At 37.6% G+C, this 13,410-nt stretch overlaps 1 protein-coding gene across 1 annotated transcript in view; it reads left to right on the forward strand.

Moving 5' to 3' along the window:
- RERE (arginine-glutamic acid dipeptide repeats) overlaps positions 1-13,410 on the forward strand; it is a 408,992-nt gene that overhangs the window by 235,981 nt on the left and 159,601 nt on the right. Inside the window, exons 12-13 of the mRNA XM_036256631.1 lie at positions 7,962-8,067; positions 9,402-9,498. Of these exons, the coding sequence (XP_036112524.1) occupies positions 7,962-8,067; positions 9,402-9,498 (203 nt within the window). The remainder of the gene's footprint in view (positions 1-7,961; positions 8,068-9,401; positions 9,499-13,410) is intronic.

Below are 13,410 nucleotides of genomic sequence, written 5' to 3' on the forward strand. Positions count from 1 at the left end.
TGCTCTAACCGCTGAGCCAAACCAGCCGGGGCGTCATAGTAAGTTTTGACTCCATAGCTGGCAGTTGAGAGATTCATTTTCATGAACCTTCTTGGTTCTACCAAAATACTGATTGAATTTTGTCCAGATTAAACTGTAAATTTAACTAAACAGCAGGAATTTATTTAATAAATAAGACATCATCAAGAAATGGTGATTTTGAAAATTATTTCTGATCATCAGAGCCTGTGCCTCAGCACATTGTTAGTTGCATCATCTTTCTGGGGATTTGTATATAACCAGTTATTTATTCATCTTAGTTGTAAACACTGTAAAAAGTCATCTGCCCTCCCAGAGTTCCACCTTCTTGCTTCACCATTTGATACAAGGTGATTAAAATCCTCTCACCAACCCAGATGCTGATATAATCTCTTGAAAGCAGTCTTTTATATTGAGTGCTACAGGTTTGGGAAATGAGCTGTAACCTTGATTGTAGTGCTGAAAGGTAGTAAGTGTCTTGGTCAAATGGATATGGCTTATTTCTCTGTTTCCTTCGTCTATGTCTTTATCTTTAAAGAAAGAATTCATTATGCTTGTTCAAAATAGACTCCTGTGTACTTCCAGGTTTTATGTCCATTTGCAAATGCTAATAAATGATAAATAGCCACTTGTATTAGTTAGGGTTTTCCAAAGTAACAGACCCAACAGGGGATACATGTATATATACACCATAGGAATTGTCTCATGAGGTTGTGGAGGCCGAGAAATCCCATAATGTGCTATCTGCAAGCTGGAGAACCAGAACAACAGGTGGTATAATTCAGTTCAAGTCCAAAGGACTGGGAACTGAGGTGCCACAGGTGTAAGTCCTGGAGTCAGAAAGCCTGAAAAACAGGTGCTCCAGTGTCTAATGGCAGGAAAAGATGGATGTCCCAGTTCAAGAATAGAGAGCATTTACCTTTTCTTCACCTTTTTGTTCCATTCAGGGCCCCCGACAGGTTGCATGATGTCTGCCCACATCTGAAGGCAGGTCTCCTTACTTAGTCTACTGAACCAAATTCTAATCTCTTCAGAAACATCCCCATGGGCAGATCCAGAAATAATGTTTTACCAGTTATCTGGGGCATCTCTTAGAGCAGTCAAGTTGACACATACAATTAACCATTACACCACTAAACAGGATGCTGTTTAGTGGTGTGGCCCCCAGAAGGGAGAGGTGCTGTAATCATAGTTTTTCCACACCTTAGGAGCTGTATGTAGATGGTAACTCCTGCCAGTGGTGTTCTTTCAGGCCCACCTGCACACTTTCCCTTCTCCCAGTGTCCTCAGGTTATTTTAGGACAAAACAAAAATGGCTCCTTTGTTTACTCAGTGGCAATAAGAAATTTAGTTAAAAGAAATCAAAATGTCTCAGTACATTAGGGAGATCTGTGCATGATGGAGTGTTGATTTAGAGGAGATACTCAAAGCCCTTCACCTCCTTTGAGAAGGAAACTCTGGAGTCATTGCTTTGGTTTTTCCCTAATCCCCTGGTACCCTTGTCAAAGCAGAACTCCGAGATGGATGGACCTGGATGACCTGAGCCCTGGTGGAACTTAGTTTTCCTGTGACTCTTGCATAGCTTTTTGAGCTGTATTGTCTATAAAGCTATAGATAAAGCTATATTTAGATAAGGAAAATGTTACATTCCTAGTGTCTTATGTGAGGAGAGTAGAGGCTTGAATTATTATATTTCCTACCTGATTTCATTTTCATTGATCTCAGTCAGTTCCAGTGTTTATCCACAAAGTTGAGTAAGGACGATCCTCTGACTGATACAGAAAGCATCCTTTAGATTGGATTCCTGTGTGCATATGTCACAAACTCAGAGTTTTGTAGACAATTCTGAATTACACAGTAAACCTCTAATACTCATGTAACTGTCAATCTTATATGAACATCTTATGGAAAGACATGGAAAGTTTCTTCAAAAGCTATCTTCGTAAGCCATATAGTATGCAAATGTTAAGCCACTTCTACTTTCCAAATTTCTGGAAAGCTCTTCAGGCTTTATAAAACAAGAAATTTAGTCTGATTTCACCTGAATCTGAATCTCAATCTTTCATTATTTGAAATGTAAAATTTCAAGAACTAAGCAGTTAAAATTAAATTTGGCTTTGTGAAATTTTTCATTTGATGAATCCATCTTCATATCCTGATTAGATTGTCGTTGGCCTGATCTCTGTCACATTTAATAACAGCAGAGGGATTAGAGTGGCCTGTTTGGAGGGCTTTGGGAACCCTGATGGTATCTGCCAAGACCTGGTTGATGACTTACGGGGCTCAGATGGTCTTTCCTCTAGAGCAGGTGAATTTAAAATGATTGTTGTTCCCATTCTGGTTTGGGTCCTCCTCCATACTGTGGATAGGAATCTCTGCACATGTCTGGTTAATTTCTGAACTCCTGTCCTTTCCTTCGCATCCCCACCTTTCTGTGCTTTCTTTATTTTTTTTCTAATATGTTAAAACCTTAGCCCGGAGGATAATAATAAGACTGGTCTTAGGAAGGACTCAGATTGGCTATTTAAATCAATATTAATTATTGATTTAATTATCATGGAAGATCTCTATGAAAGGTCTCAGCCTTGGATCTTGTATTTGTATTCAGGATGGTTATGTTGTATGTTGTTGATAAAAATAAACCAACCCTGGCTAGTTAGGCTCAGCTGTTAGAGCAGCGGCCTGAGGACCAAAGGGTCTCAGGTTCGATTCCCAGTCATGGTCGTGTTACCTGGGTTGCAGGTTCCAGCCCCAGCCCCAGCCCCAGCCCCAGCCCCAGCCCCGGTCCAGGTCTTGCAGGAGGCAACCAGTTAGTGTGTCTCTTTCACATCAACATTTTTCTCTCTCTCTGTTTCCCTCCCTCCCTTCCAATTTATCAAAAAATTGATGGAAAAATATCCTCAGGTGATGATTCAACAATTAATAATAAAATAAATACAAATAAATGAACCAATATCCCTTCAACAGCAGCCTCTTGTTTGGTTTCCATTCTCGGTTGCCTTCCTTTCTCCCTAGTTTACCTTTGTGCATTATCTCATTCTGAAAATTTAATTTCAGTTCAGACTTTAATTCATTAATTTGTAGCTTATTGGCTGACATTCAGAACTCTAGGTATCTTCCTCTGCCCCCAAACACCCACCATGAGGCTAGCTTTTTTCTAAACCCTGGTGGGGATAGGTTTGTCTTTTATTAAATTCTTAATTGCCTTAAATTTATATAATCCCTCATTTCAAAGAAATCCAGGCCAGAGCTGTGGAAGAATCCATAATTGAACCCAGAATCTGCTGCTCCCCCTTTTTTTTGCACAGAGCCACTCTTGTGAAACTACTGTAAGTAGATTGGAGCCACTCCTGTTTGGTGGTTTCCAACCACCTGGAATCAGTCAAAATCAATCTCTCCTGTAAAGATAAAATGGTAGGAAATTATTTACTTCCCAGTGGGCTCATCTCTGTATTCAGAAATATACCCTAGGGTGTTTTTACATAGGAAGCTTCTCACCACATTCTGTTTAAAATGTGTCATTTATAACCACTTTGACCTTTATGCAATTGTACAATTATATCACTAGTCAATAATGAGGCATATTTGTCAGAAATACTTAATATGCTTTTCGAATTGTTGCAAAAGTGAAGATACTTCTGCTTAATTTACTACATGATTAGTTTTTTATTATTATTACTAGCATTCTTTTGAATGGGAGAAAAGCAAATTTATAGCTTGTCTCCTCTTTTCATCTGTAAAACAGTAGCCAACATTTATTGAGAGCCAATCTACTCTTTTATATTCATTTATTTACTCTTCACAACCTAATGAGCTAGAGACTATTATTTTTTCTTCACTTTACATGAGAAAATTGAGGCTTGGAAAAGTAATTTGCCATAGTCACACTGCTTAGTAAATTGTAAAGCCATGATTCAAACCCAAGTGGTTTGAGTTGAGTCAGGTGGTCTCTAAGTTCACTTCTGCCTTTTATTTTCTGTGATTTTGAGCAGAATCTTTGACTACTGAATGAATAGTGGGAGGAAGATTTCTTGTGGTTAACGTTTGAGCAGCACCCATGTGTCTGAGGTGGCTTTGGTAGTTTCACTGAGAGAGAGGGTCTACTCTCTGCTCCCTTTTGTTGTTCCTTAGTGCATAGCTATCAGCTTCCATGAAAGATGACATTTTAATTTGTAAAACTTTTTTAGGATAGTTATGTTAGCTAATGATGTAGAGAAAACACCCCCGGCCCCATTTTATCTACTTGATTTTGTCTGAGGAAGAAATCTAAGCATAAGCATGTGAGATGGAATGCAACCATAGAAATTATCTTGTTCTATCCCTTTACTGGTCACATGGCTTGGTGGTCACCTCCAGCTAACTAGTGACTGCAGACAGGACTAGGATTCTGGATTATCTAATTTTAGTTTTGTACCCTCTGAAACAACTTACTGCCTTCCTTTATAGATGTTTAATCTTTAACCAAATTTACAAAGATTGTATCTATTTTAGCTACTTAAATTTGTTTAAAACTTTTGTTTACTACATGGAGTCTAGCTTGGTTATGAAGTAAGGGTCTGGAGGCTTTTTTAATGCAATGCTGCCACTCTCTGGTTATTAGGTAGTACTGCATTAGAAAATCCAATAGGCTTACCACTGCCTTTGTGAAATCTAACATTAGGAGTCATAATCTAGGTACAAATAAATCAGGGCAGTAATTTGTGTGTGTGTGTAATAATTAATTGTGTTTGGGTCAAAGATAACATAGATATCAAACCTCAAATGTTCTTCAGAATCACTGGCTTGGTTCTGAAAAATAGACATTGTTCAGTTGCTAGTTATGGTACCTTTAAAAGGTTATTTCTGTTGCCCTTCAGGTTTTCAGACATCTTAGAGGTGTTACAGAAATATGTAAAAGTATAGATTTTAGAACATTGTTGCTAGGACTGCTAGTACATCTGAATTCTTTTCTGCTCTATTAAGTAATTCATTACTATGAAGCATTGAAGCATCCATTATTAGTAACTGTCATCTCTTGTTTTGTTTTTTTTTAAATACTCACCCAAGGATATTTACATTTATCTTCAGACAGAGTGGGAGGGAGAGGGAGAGAGAGAGAGAGAGAGACAGACAGACAGACAGACAGAGAGAGACAGAGACATCAGTGTGAAAGACACATCAATTGATTGCCACCTGCACCACCCCAGTTGGGACTGGGGACAAACCGCAACCAGGGTACGTGCCCTTGGCCGGAATTGAATCCGGGTCTCTTTGGTCCACAGGCTGAAGCTCTAACTGCAGAGCCAAACTGGCCAGGACTGTAACTGTCATCTCTTGAAACAAACCATATTTTGGTGGAGAAATAACTCGTATAATTCTCTTCAAAGTTCTTGAAAATTTTCTGTGGACCACTGGTTACATTAACATACTAACAGAGGAAACTACTCTTTTGAGTACCTAGTCAGTTCCAGATGCGTTTTCATCTTTTTAATACTTTCAGTAGTCCTATTAGGTAGGTTTCAGTATTGCCATTTTACAGGAAAGGGTGACTCAAAGAGTCTTAGTAAGGTGCCCAGAGTGGTGTTGCTGGGATTTGTAGAGCTGGAATTTGAATCACAATAGACTTTCCATATTCTGTTACCTGTGGTCCATGTTCTTCATTCACCCTATAGTGCTTGACCTAGGTTTTATTCTTACCATTCTGGTTTAGATTTCATTAAAAGGGGAACTGTTAGACCATTGGTTTTCAACCGGGGGTAATTTTGTCCCCAAAGGGGATATTTGGCAATGCTCTCAGACATTTTCGGTTGTCACAGTGAGGGAGGGGTGCCACTGCATTTAAGTGACTGGGGGCCAGGGATGCTGCTCAACACCTCACAGTGCACAGGATAGGTTTCCACATGGACTTAGCTGGACCAAATGGCAATAGTGCTGAGGATGAGAAACCCTGTATTAGTTAAGTATATTTACTTATGTGAGTTTATCCCTGAGTACTGCCAAACAGACTCTGCCCTTCCCCTGATTTGTGTATTACCTTGCCTAGGAATGAAACTGTGGTCTTGTAGCTGCTCTCCTGTGTGTTGAGCCTAATTGCCTATGGATTTGGTCAGCAGTGGGGCTAGTAGATCCCATTTGTCCCCAGAGAGTTACAGGTCCACTGCAGGCCAAGCTACAGTTAGGATTCAGGTTCTTTTCAGTACCATGCAGAACATTTCCCTATGCCGCAAACAGATAGACCATGTATATCTGGTAAGTCTTATATTTTCTCTTTTTATCTTTCTTGGGTCTCATCCTTTGCCTAGAAAGAGTCCATCAAAACCTTTCCCATTTTTTCTCCAGGTCAGATTTTACCTCTTTCATAATTCTCTGCTGGAAGTAATTGCTCTTGTCTATAAGCTTCTATATGTAACATTTATTCTTGTTATTTAACATACTGATTTGTCCTCATCTTCCCACCTGTAGTGGAAGCAGTGTGGAATATAAAGTACAAAATGGATAAAAACTAAAGAGTATCCATTATGTAGGCTTGTTCTTTGTATACAGTCTATTTTATTGAAACCAGTAATGCTGCCCTATTTTTATAAGCCTGTCTATTTGGCACAATGAATTGCAAAGGAAGAATCTTAATGTTTATGATATTTACGCAGGAATAGATTTCTTCACATTTGAATTGAGTCAAGGCTTTTGGCAGTTTTTTCTATTTCTTTAAACGGCTTAAATATTTCAGCAAAGGTTTTTTTCTTTGTTTGTTTATTTGTTTGTTTTTTGCCTTCCTGGCCTTTCAGTGAATAGTGTGTGTGTGTGTGTGTGTGTGTGTGTGTGTGTATTATATATATATATCTCTCATTTAAGCAGAAAGTGTTCTACTTCATTAAAGAAGGTTCTGTTTACATATTTGAGGATTTTGCTATCTCCTTTATAAACATAAGGCATTTGTCAGACTTTAGCTCTCATTCATTTCTGACCCACTGACTTATGATGAGAATAGAAGCTGCTAAGAAGAGTGATATTGCATTTATCTTGGGTATCTCTTAAGGCCCGCACCTGGTTTGGGAAGCTATTTGATGAGGCCATGAGAAGTCTTAGTGCGCTGGCATGTTGAGATGGTTCACAACGGGGACACAGAGGATGTACCTCATGGTATAGCCCTCATATCCTTCAAATGTAAGGACAGTGTTTGATCCTCTGTTCTTTGAATGAACTAAGAACAAAGTTAACTTTTAGGGATAACACAGTTATAGTGTCCCACAAACATTTATGAGACCCTGATCATCATAGAACTCTTCATTATTTACAAATATTTATGTACAAGATGTTCTATTCTCTGGAAATTCAAAGATAAATAAGTCAGGTCCATATTCCATGGACTTACGGAAACTTCATCACCACCCACAGCTTGCTGTGTTAGTCTGCCATGTAGCAATAACTGCAAGTAAGTGGCAGTAAAATGGAGGGAGAATGTAACTCAGTCTGGGTGATTGGCAAACCCTGGCGAGATGACTGTACCAGGCCTTGTTGGGTAATTTCTTTCTAACTTATTCCCCTAAATGGCTTCACGGTATTTGTAAATATTTATAAATAACACAGTTGATAAATATTTACCAAAATTATTAAAACTTAAGATAAGAGGATATTTTCATGTAGTACTATGTAGTTAATACCAAATAAAAAAAAATATAACATTGAATGAATTAATCAAACTGGAGAGATTTATAGATTCACGTTTGGTCGCCTTTGTTTTCCCAAAATGAGCAACTTTGAGGGATCAAGTCAGAGGGGTGCTGTGCCTGGAATTTAGTAAAAATAAAATTTGACCTCATAATTGTATTTTGTGGTCCTGATGGTAATTGTGAGTATCCCTCTCTGCCTCTCCACCTGTTTCCAGGGCTTCTGTTCATGGGTATGGTATGCAGCTGTGGGCACCTGAAATCCTGTTCCTAATGCTGTTAGATTTTCCTTTTCAGAGTAAGAGGGACCACCTACTCATGAACGTCAAATGGTACTACCGTCAGTCTGAAGTTCCAGATTCTGTGTATCAGCATTTGGTTCAGGATCGACATAATGAAAATGGTAAATATGCTCTTCTGGTTCGCTTTTTATACTTTCTTAGCTTTGGGCAAGGTTCATTTTAAAGAAACATTAAATGGAAATAACTACTATGAAAACACTTTTCTAAAATAGCTTCTTTTAGAAATAAGGACATTACTAAAATGTTTACTTTTTGTTGAATTCTTTAATTATTTTTGCCTTAAAAAAGAAACAACCAGAGCATGTACTAATGGCATCTTCCTCTTAAATTTGGAATAGAGATAGGTCTTTTTTGGAAATGACAGTAATTTCATTATTTATTTTTCTCACCCAATAATGAACTAATAATACTTAAAACCCTACAAGATTGTATTTTATTTCTTTTCTCTTTTTCAACAGTCTGTGTCATTGAACATCTCTCTATTCAGGGTTTTGAACTTCAGTTTTCAAACAAAGCTTTTCTGAATGTTTTGGGATTTGGCTTGTCTCTTGACTTTCAGAATAATAGGAAGGTTGTTCAAAGCATCTTTTAATGTTTTTTCTCCTGTGGCATTGTAGTTTCTACCCAATAACTTTATAGACACATGAGATATGTATATAAAATGCATATTACATTTGTTCAGATGTATAACTCATTTTTATTGATTGTTTTGTTTTGAGATGTGTTAGGCCTCATGATAGCTGATTCATGTTTGTTACCCATTAATTATATGTTGCTCCCCACTTCCAGATGAGAAAATTGAGGCTTATCGATGCTGAGGAAGTTGCCAAGGCCATATATGTTCTAAGTGATGGCCTCTGTCCCTGTCTGCCCTTCACTCTTCACACTGCTTTTGATGTTAGGTTTTAATTCAACAAACTGTCATCAAAAATAGTTTTGAAGAATGATATTCCTTTATATCTTACTGATTTTTTTTCTCCTCTTAAGTTAAAAAATTTTCTGTTAAAGCAGTTTAAGTATGGTTTGTTATGAAAACTAGTAATCTGGTTATTCTTTTCAATGGAAACTGATTTCACTCCATCCTGGACTAGTTAGATGGACAGGATGACTAGTAACTTACAAGTTGCTAAAATGTGATAGTTATATCTTCCCTTTTTTCCTTTTTAAGAATTTTTTTTTTTACTTAATGCATTTCAGCAAACTGTGGGGACTAAAGGGTATAAAACACACCCAGCAGAATATTTGTTCCTGTTATTCCTGCTCTACATCATTCCTCTTCTCTGTTTTGCTGATCAGGCCTGGTTATTTATTGTGATTTCGTTAGTGGGAGGTGACCCTGAAAGAAAAATTTTGCAAAATTTTCCGAATTGTTTTGGGAAACTCAATTTTAATAGCCTCTTAATGAATTATTATTATCGTTATTTTTTTTTGACAGACTCTGGAAGAGAACTTGTCATTACAGACCCAGTTATCAAGAACCGAGAGCTCTTCATTTCTGATTATGTAGATACCTACCATGCTGCTGCCCTTAGGTAAGTGCCAGAGGCATGGTCTTGCCTGTGAAGGAAAAGTCATGCAGCTGGGAGGCTAAGCTATCCCGATCTCATTTGATAATCATGATAAATTAGATTACTTCTGTGGCGTTCAGACGCCAACATTCCAATTTTCACTCTGTGTATTATTGGGTTTTTAGAGGTTGTTTGTGTTTTCACTAATGTATTGGGAAGGGGTTTGGGGGGGGAGGATTTGTATTTCTTTTTTTTGTTTCATTTTTTTATACCCCCTATATAGTTGTTTTGTTTTTTTTTTTTAATCTTTATTTCCTTAAAATTATTATCCTGGTATTGATTACTAAATTATTTAGGGTGAAGTGTTGTAATGGTCTGCAGATTATTTCCTAAAGATTCAGTCACTGCCACTAGAAAGGACAGGTGAAGGAATGGAAGAAACAAATATGGCAGCATGTAATTAATTACCCATGTAATTATTAATCTAGGCAAAGTTTGTGGGAGTTTCATTGACCTATTCTTTCAGTTTTATGTATGAAAAATTTTCTAAAAAGCTTGGGGTAGGGAGAAATATACTGAAGACTTTATTCTGAGACAGAATCAAGTAACAATGTAAATTACTCTTAATACCTTAGGTAATTATGCCAAAAAGTGACCATGAGCCCCTGCTATTTTCCTCTGCTATTTTCTTTCTTTTCTCTTTCAAGAAAAGGATACAAATATATTCTGGCATATTTTGTATATAAGTGGAAGACTTTGGGCTTCTTAAGTGATAGAGGAAGTAAGGCAAGTAATAACTTTCCCCACTGGAAATTATAAAGTGATGGAAGAACTACTTTGTTAAAGAGTATGTTTTTTTTCAAAAGCAGCTATAGGGATATGCTGGCTTTTAAGCTTAACTACAATGAGATACAATAATTTCTCTATTATGTTGCTCAGATGGTATTCAGTAAAACCATCTGGAATCTCTTGTGCAAAGCTGCATAGCTAAAGCCAATTATTTCAAGGCAAATTAGTACAACTTTTAATATAAGGCAGGTTTTGGCAAACTTTTGGGGCAGATAATCTTTCATATGGTCTCTGTTGCAACTACTCAGCTCAGCCATTGTAGCACAAAAGCCACAGGCAGCATGAGTGAGGTGGCCGTGCTCCAAAAAAACCTTATTTATGGACACTGACATCTGAATTTCAATTATTTTCCACATGTCAGGAGGTATATTCTTCTTCTTTTGATTTCTTTTTTTCCATTTAAAAATGTAAAAGTCATTCATAGTTCTTGGGTTCTACAAAAGCAGGCATTGGGCCAGAGTTTGCCAAACCCTGCTATAGGGGAAGAAGTAATGAATGCATGGTTAGAATTGGTTTCCTATAGGACTTCATAGATAAATCTGGTTCTGTATTCAGTAGATAAGGTGTATAAGAGTTATTCACAGAATGTCTCATGCTTAATAGCATGTGTAGTGCTTATGCTCATTGAATCTGAATTAGGTTCTTAAAAGTGTAAAAGGAAGAAAAAAAGTGAAATTAAATGTAATTCTATATTGAGTTATTGAAGTTACAGTTACTCAGCATCCACTTATTTTAGTTTTCTGTGGCTTATTGGATGGATTGATTGGCTACACAGACTACTTCAGGTATGGGGAGAAGAGTTAGCTCAAGGAGCCATCTCTAGGTGCTCCAAGAATGAGCAGGTAAACTTTTCCCGAGAATGAAAAAAAATTGTAGCTTGCAGTTTGTTTGCTATGTTACCTTCTTTACCCTAAGGATAATGTTTTACTGATGGTCAAAGGATCTAGAGTAATCGCTTTGTGACTGGACTTTGAACTGTGACCTGGGCAATGCTTTCAGGTTTACTGTGCATTGTAACAGTGAATTCTCTAGTTCTGATGGTGGGGGCAGCATAGGAGAGCATAAGCATTTCATCAGCTTGAAGGCTGTTTTTCAACTTTCTGATAATCTGCTTCCTACTTCAAGTAATTGCTAGGGGAAAAATTATCCTAAAATAGGCCAGGTTACAGACTGTCATCTTACTAGGAATTGATAGTATAGGAATATGTTTTAGAGTGTATTTTCTGGAAACCCAGGACCAAGAAATGCTAAATTAGCTGTTTAGGGCTTCTGATCTTCCTTTTTTCATCCCAAATTAATTTATCTCCTTACTTTGTTATGGTCATCCAGGATCGTATATATATAGTGATTAGAACAGATTAATTACATCTTTGTATAATTCCTCAACCATCCCTTAGCATTTACAAAATACCTTTAGCTCCTGCAAGTTCTTTTTTTTTTTTTTTTTTTAATCCTCACCCGAGGACATTTTTGCATTTATCCTCAGATGGGGGGGAGGCATCGATGTGAGAGAGGCACATCGAGTGGATGCCACCCACACAACCCCAACCGGGGGCTGGGGACAAACCGCAACTGAGGTACGTGACCTTAGCAGGATCCAAACCTGGGCCTCTCTGATCTGCAGGCCGACGCTCTAACTGCTGAGCCAAACCGGCCAGGGCGCTCCTGCAGGTTCTTAAGGAATTTCATGATCCTTCAGAGGTCTTAGTTTTGCAGTTTAAGATTCATTCCCTGGTTTTAATGTACTGTTGTTTTTATATGTGAAATAACTTCAACCTACAGTATTTTTATTGTTTTGTCTATACATGCTTAATATTTCATTAGACACCATAACTTGTCAGTCATTTACTTACTTATTCATTCATCATTTCACACATTTAGCCACCTATGGGGAAGGACTCTATGAGTACTGGGGACACTCAACTCTCTCTCTGCCCTCATGGTCTTTTAAAAATTCTTTTATTTGGAGCTACTTTTAGACACAGAAAACTTACAAGAATTGAGTTTTTATATATCCCCCAATTTTTCTCAGTGTTAATATCTTACATAATGGTAGTACAGTTATTAGAATCAGAAAATTAATATTAGTACAATACCGTTGACCTAAAGACCCTATGTGAATTTCACTAATGTTTTATTTTATGCAGGGTGCTATAACAAAATACTGTAGACTGGGTGGCCTACAAACAACAGAAATTTATTTCTCACTGTTCTGGAAGCTGGAGGTCCAAGATCAGGGTGTCAGCATATTTGAGTTCTGGTGAGGGCCCTCTTCTGGTTTATATACTGCCAACTTCCTGTATCCTCAGATGGCTGAGGGCAGAGAGGGGAAGCAAGCTTCCAGTCCAACACCACAAGACCCATTTTGTCCTTCCTCTTTCCTTTGTAACTTTTCCCCTCAGCAGCGAAGAACACAGTTCTTATTGTTTGAAATATATTTATATTTCTTTTTCTTCAGTTCTAGAATACACGTAACTTAGTTTCAGACTTTGTAATCCATGTCCCTGTGAGAAGCACCTTTACTGACTAAATTTTTATCTTTAGTCTTATAGTGTGTGGGCAAGATACTGTTTTCCAAAGTTGCTTATATATGTGAGTTCTGTTCTTATGTACCTTCCTAAGGGTAGTTGTGCTATTTATTTGTGATATAGTTAAGTTCATTTGTTAGACTTTACATTTTGTTTTTGGTCACTCCTGGTTGATTTGGACTGTTTGTTTATTTTTTGGGTATGCAAGGATATGTGGACTATTGCTATGGTTCTAAGGGTCAGAGTTATACAAACATATGGTCTCCAACTCTGCTGTCATGTTCCCAGTCCCCACTTCTTTCTCACCCACCTGCTATAGGTAAACTGATCTCTTTACTTCTTAATGTATTCTTTTTGCATTTTATTTCCCCAAATGAACAAATACACATCTGTTTTCTTATAACCTCTTCTTTTTTTCTTTCTTTTTTTTTTTAATCCTCACCCAAGGATATTTTTCTATTTATCTTCAGACAGAGTGGGAGGGGGAGAGGGAGAGGGAGAGGGAGAGGGAGGGAGGGAGGGAGAGAGAGAGAGAGAGAGAGAGAGGAAGAGGAAGAAA

Source organism: Molossus molossus, unplaced genomic scaffold (assembly GCF_014108415.1).
Source record: "Molossus molossus isolate mMolMol1 unplaced genomic scaffold, mMolMol1.p scaffold_m16_p_12, whole genome shotgun sequence".
Lineage (NCBI taxonomy): Eukaryota > Metazoa > Chordata > Mammalia > Chiroptera > Molossidae > Molossus > Molossus molossus.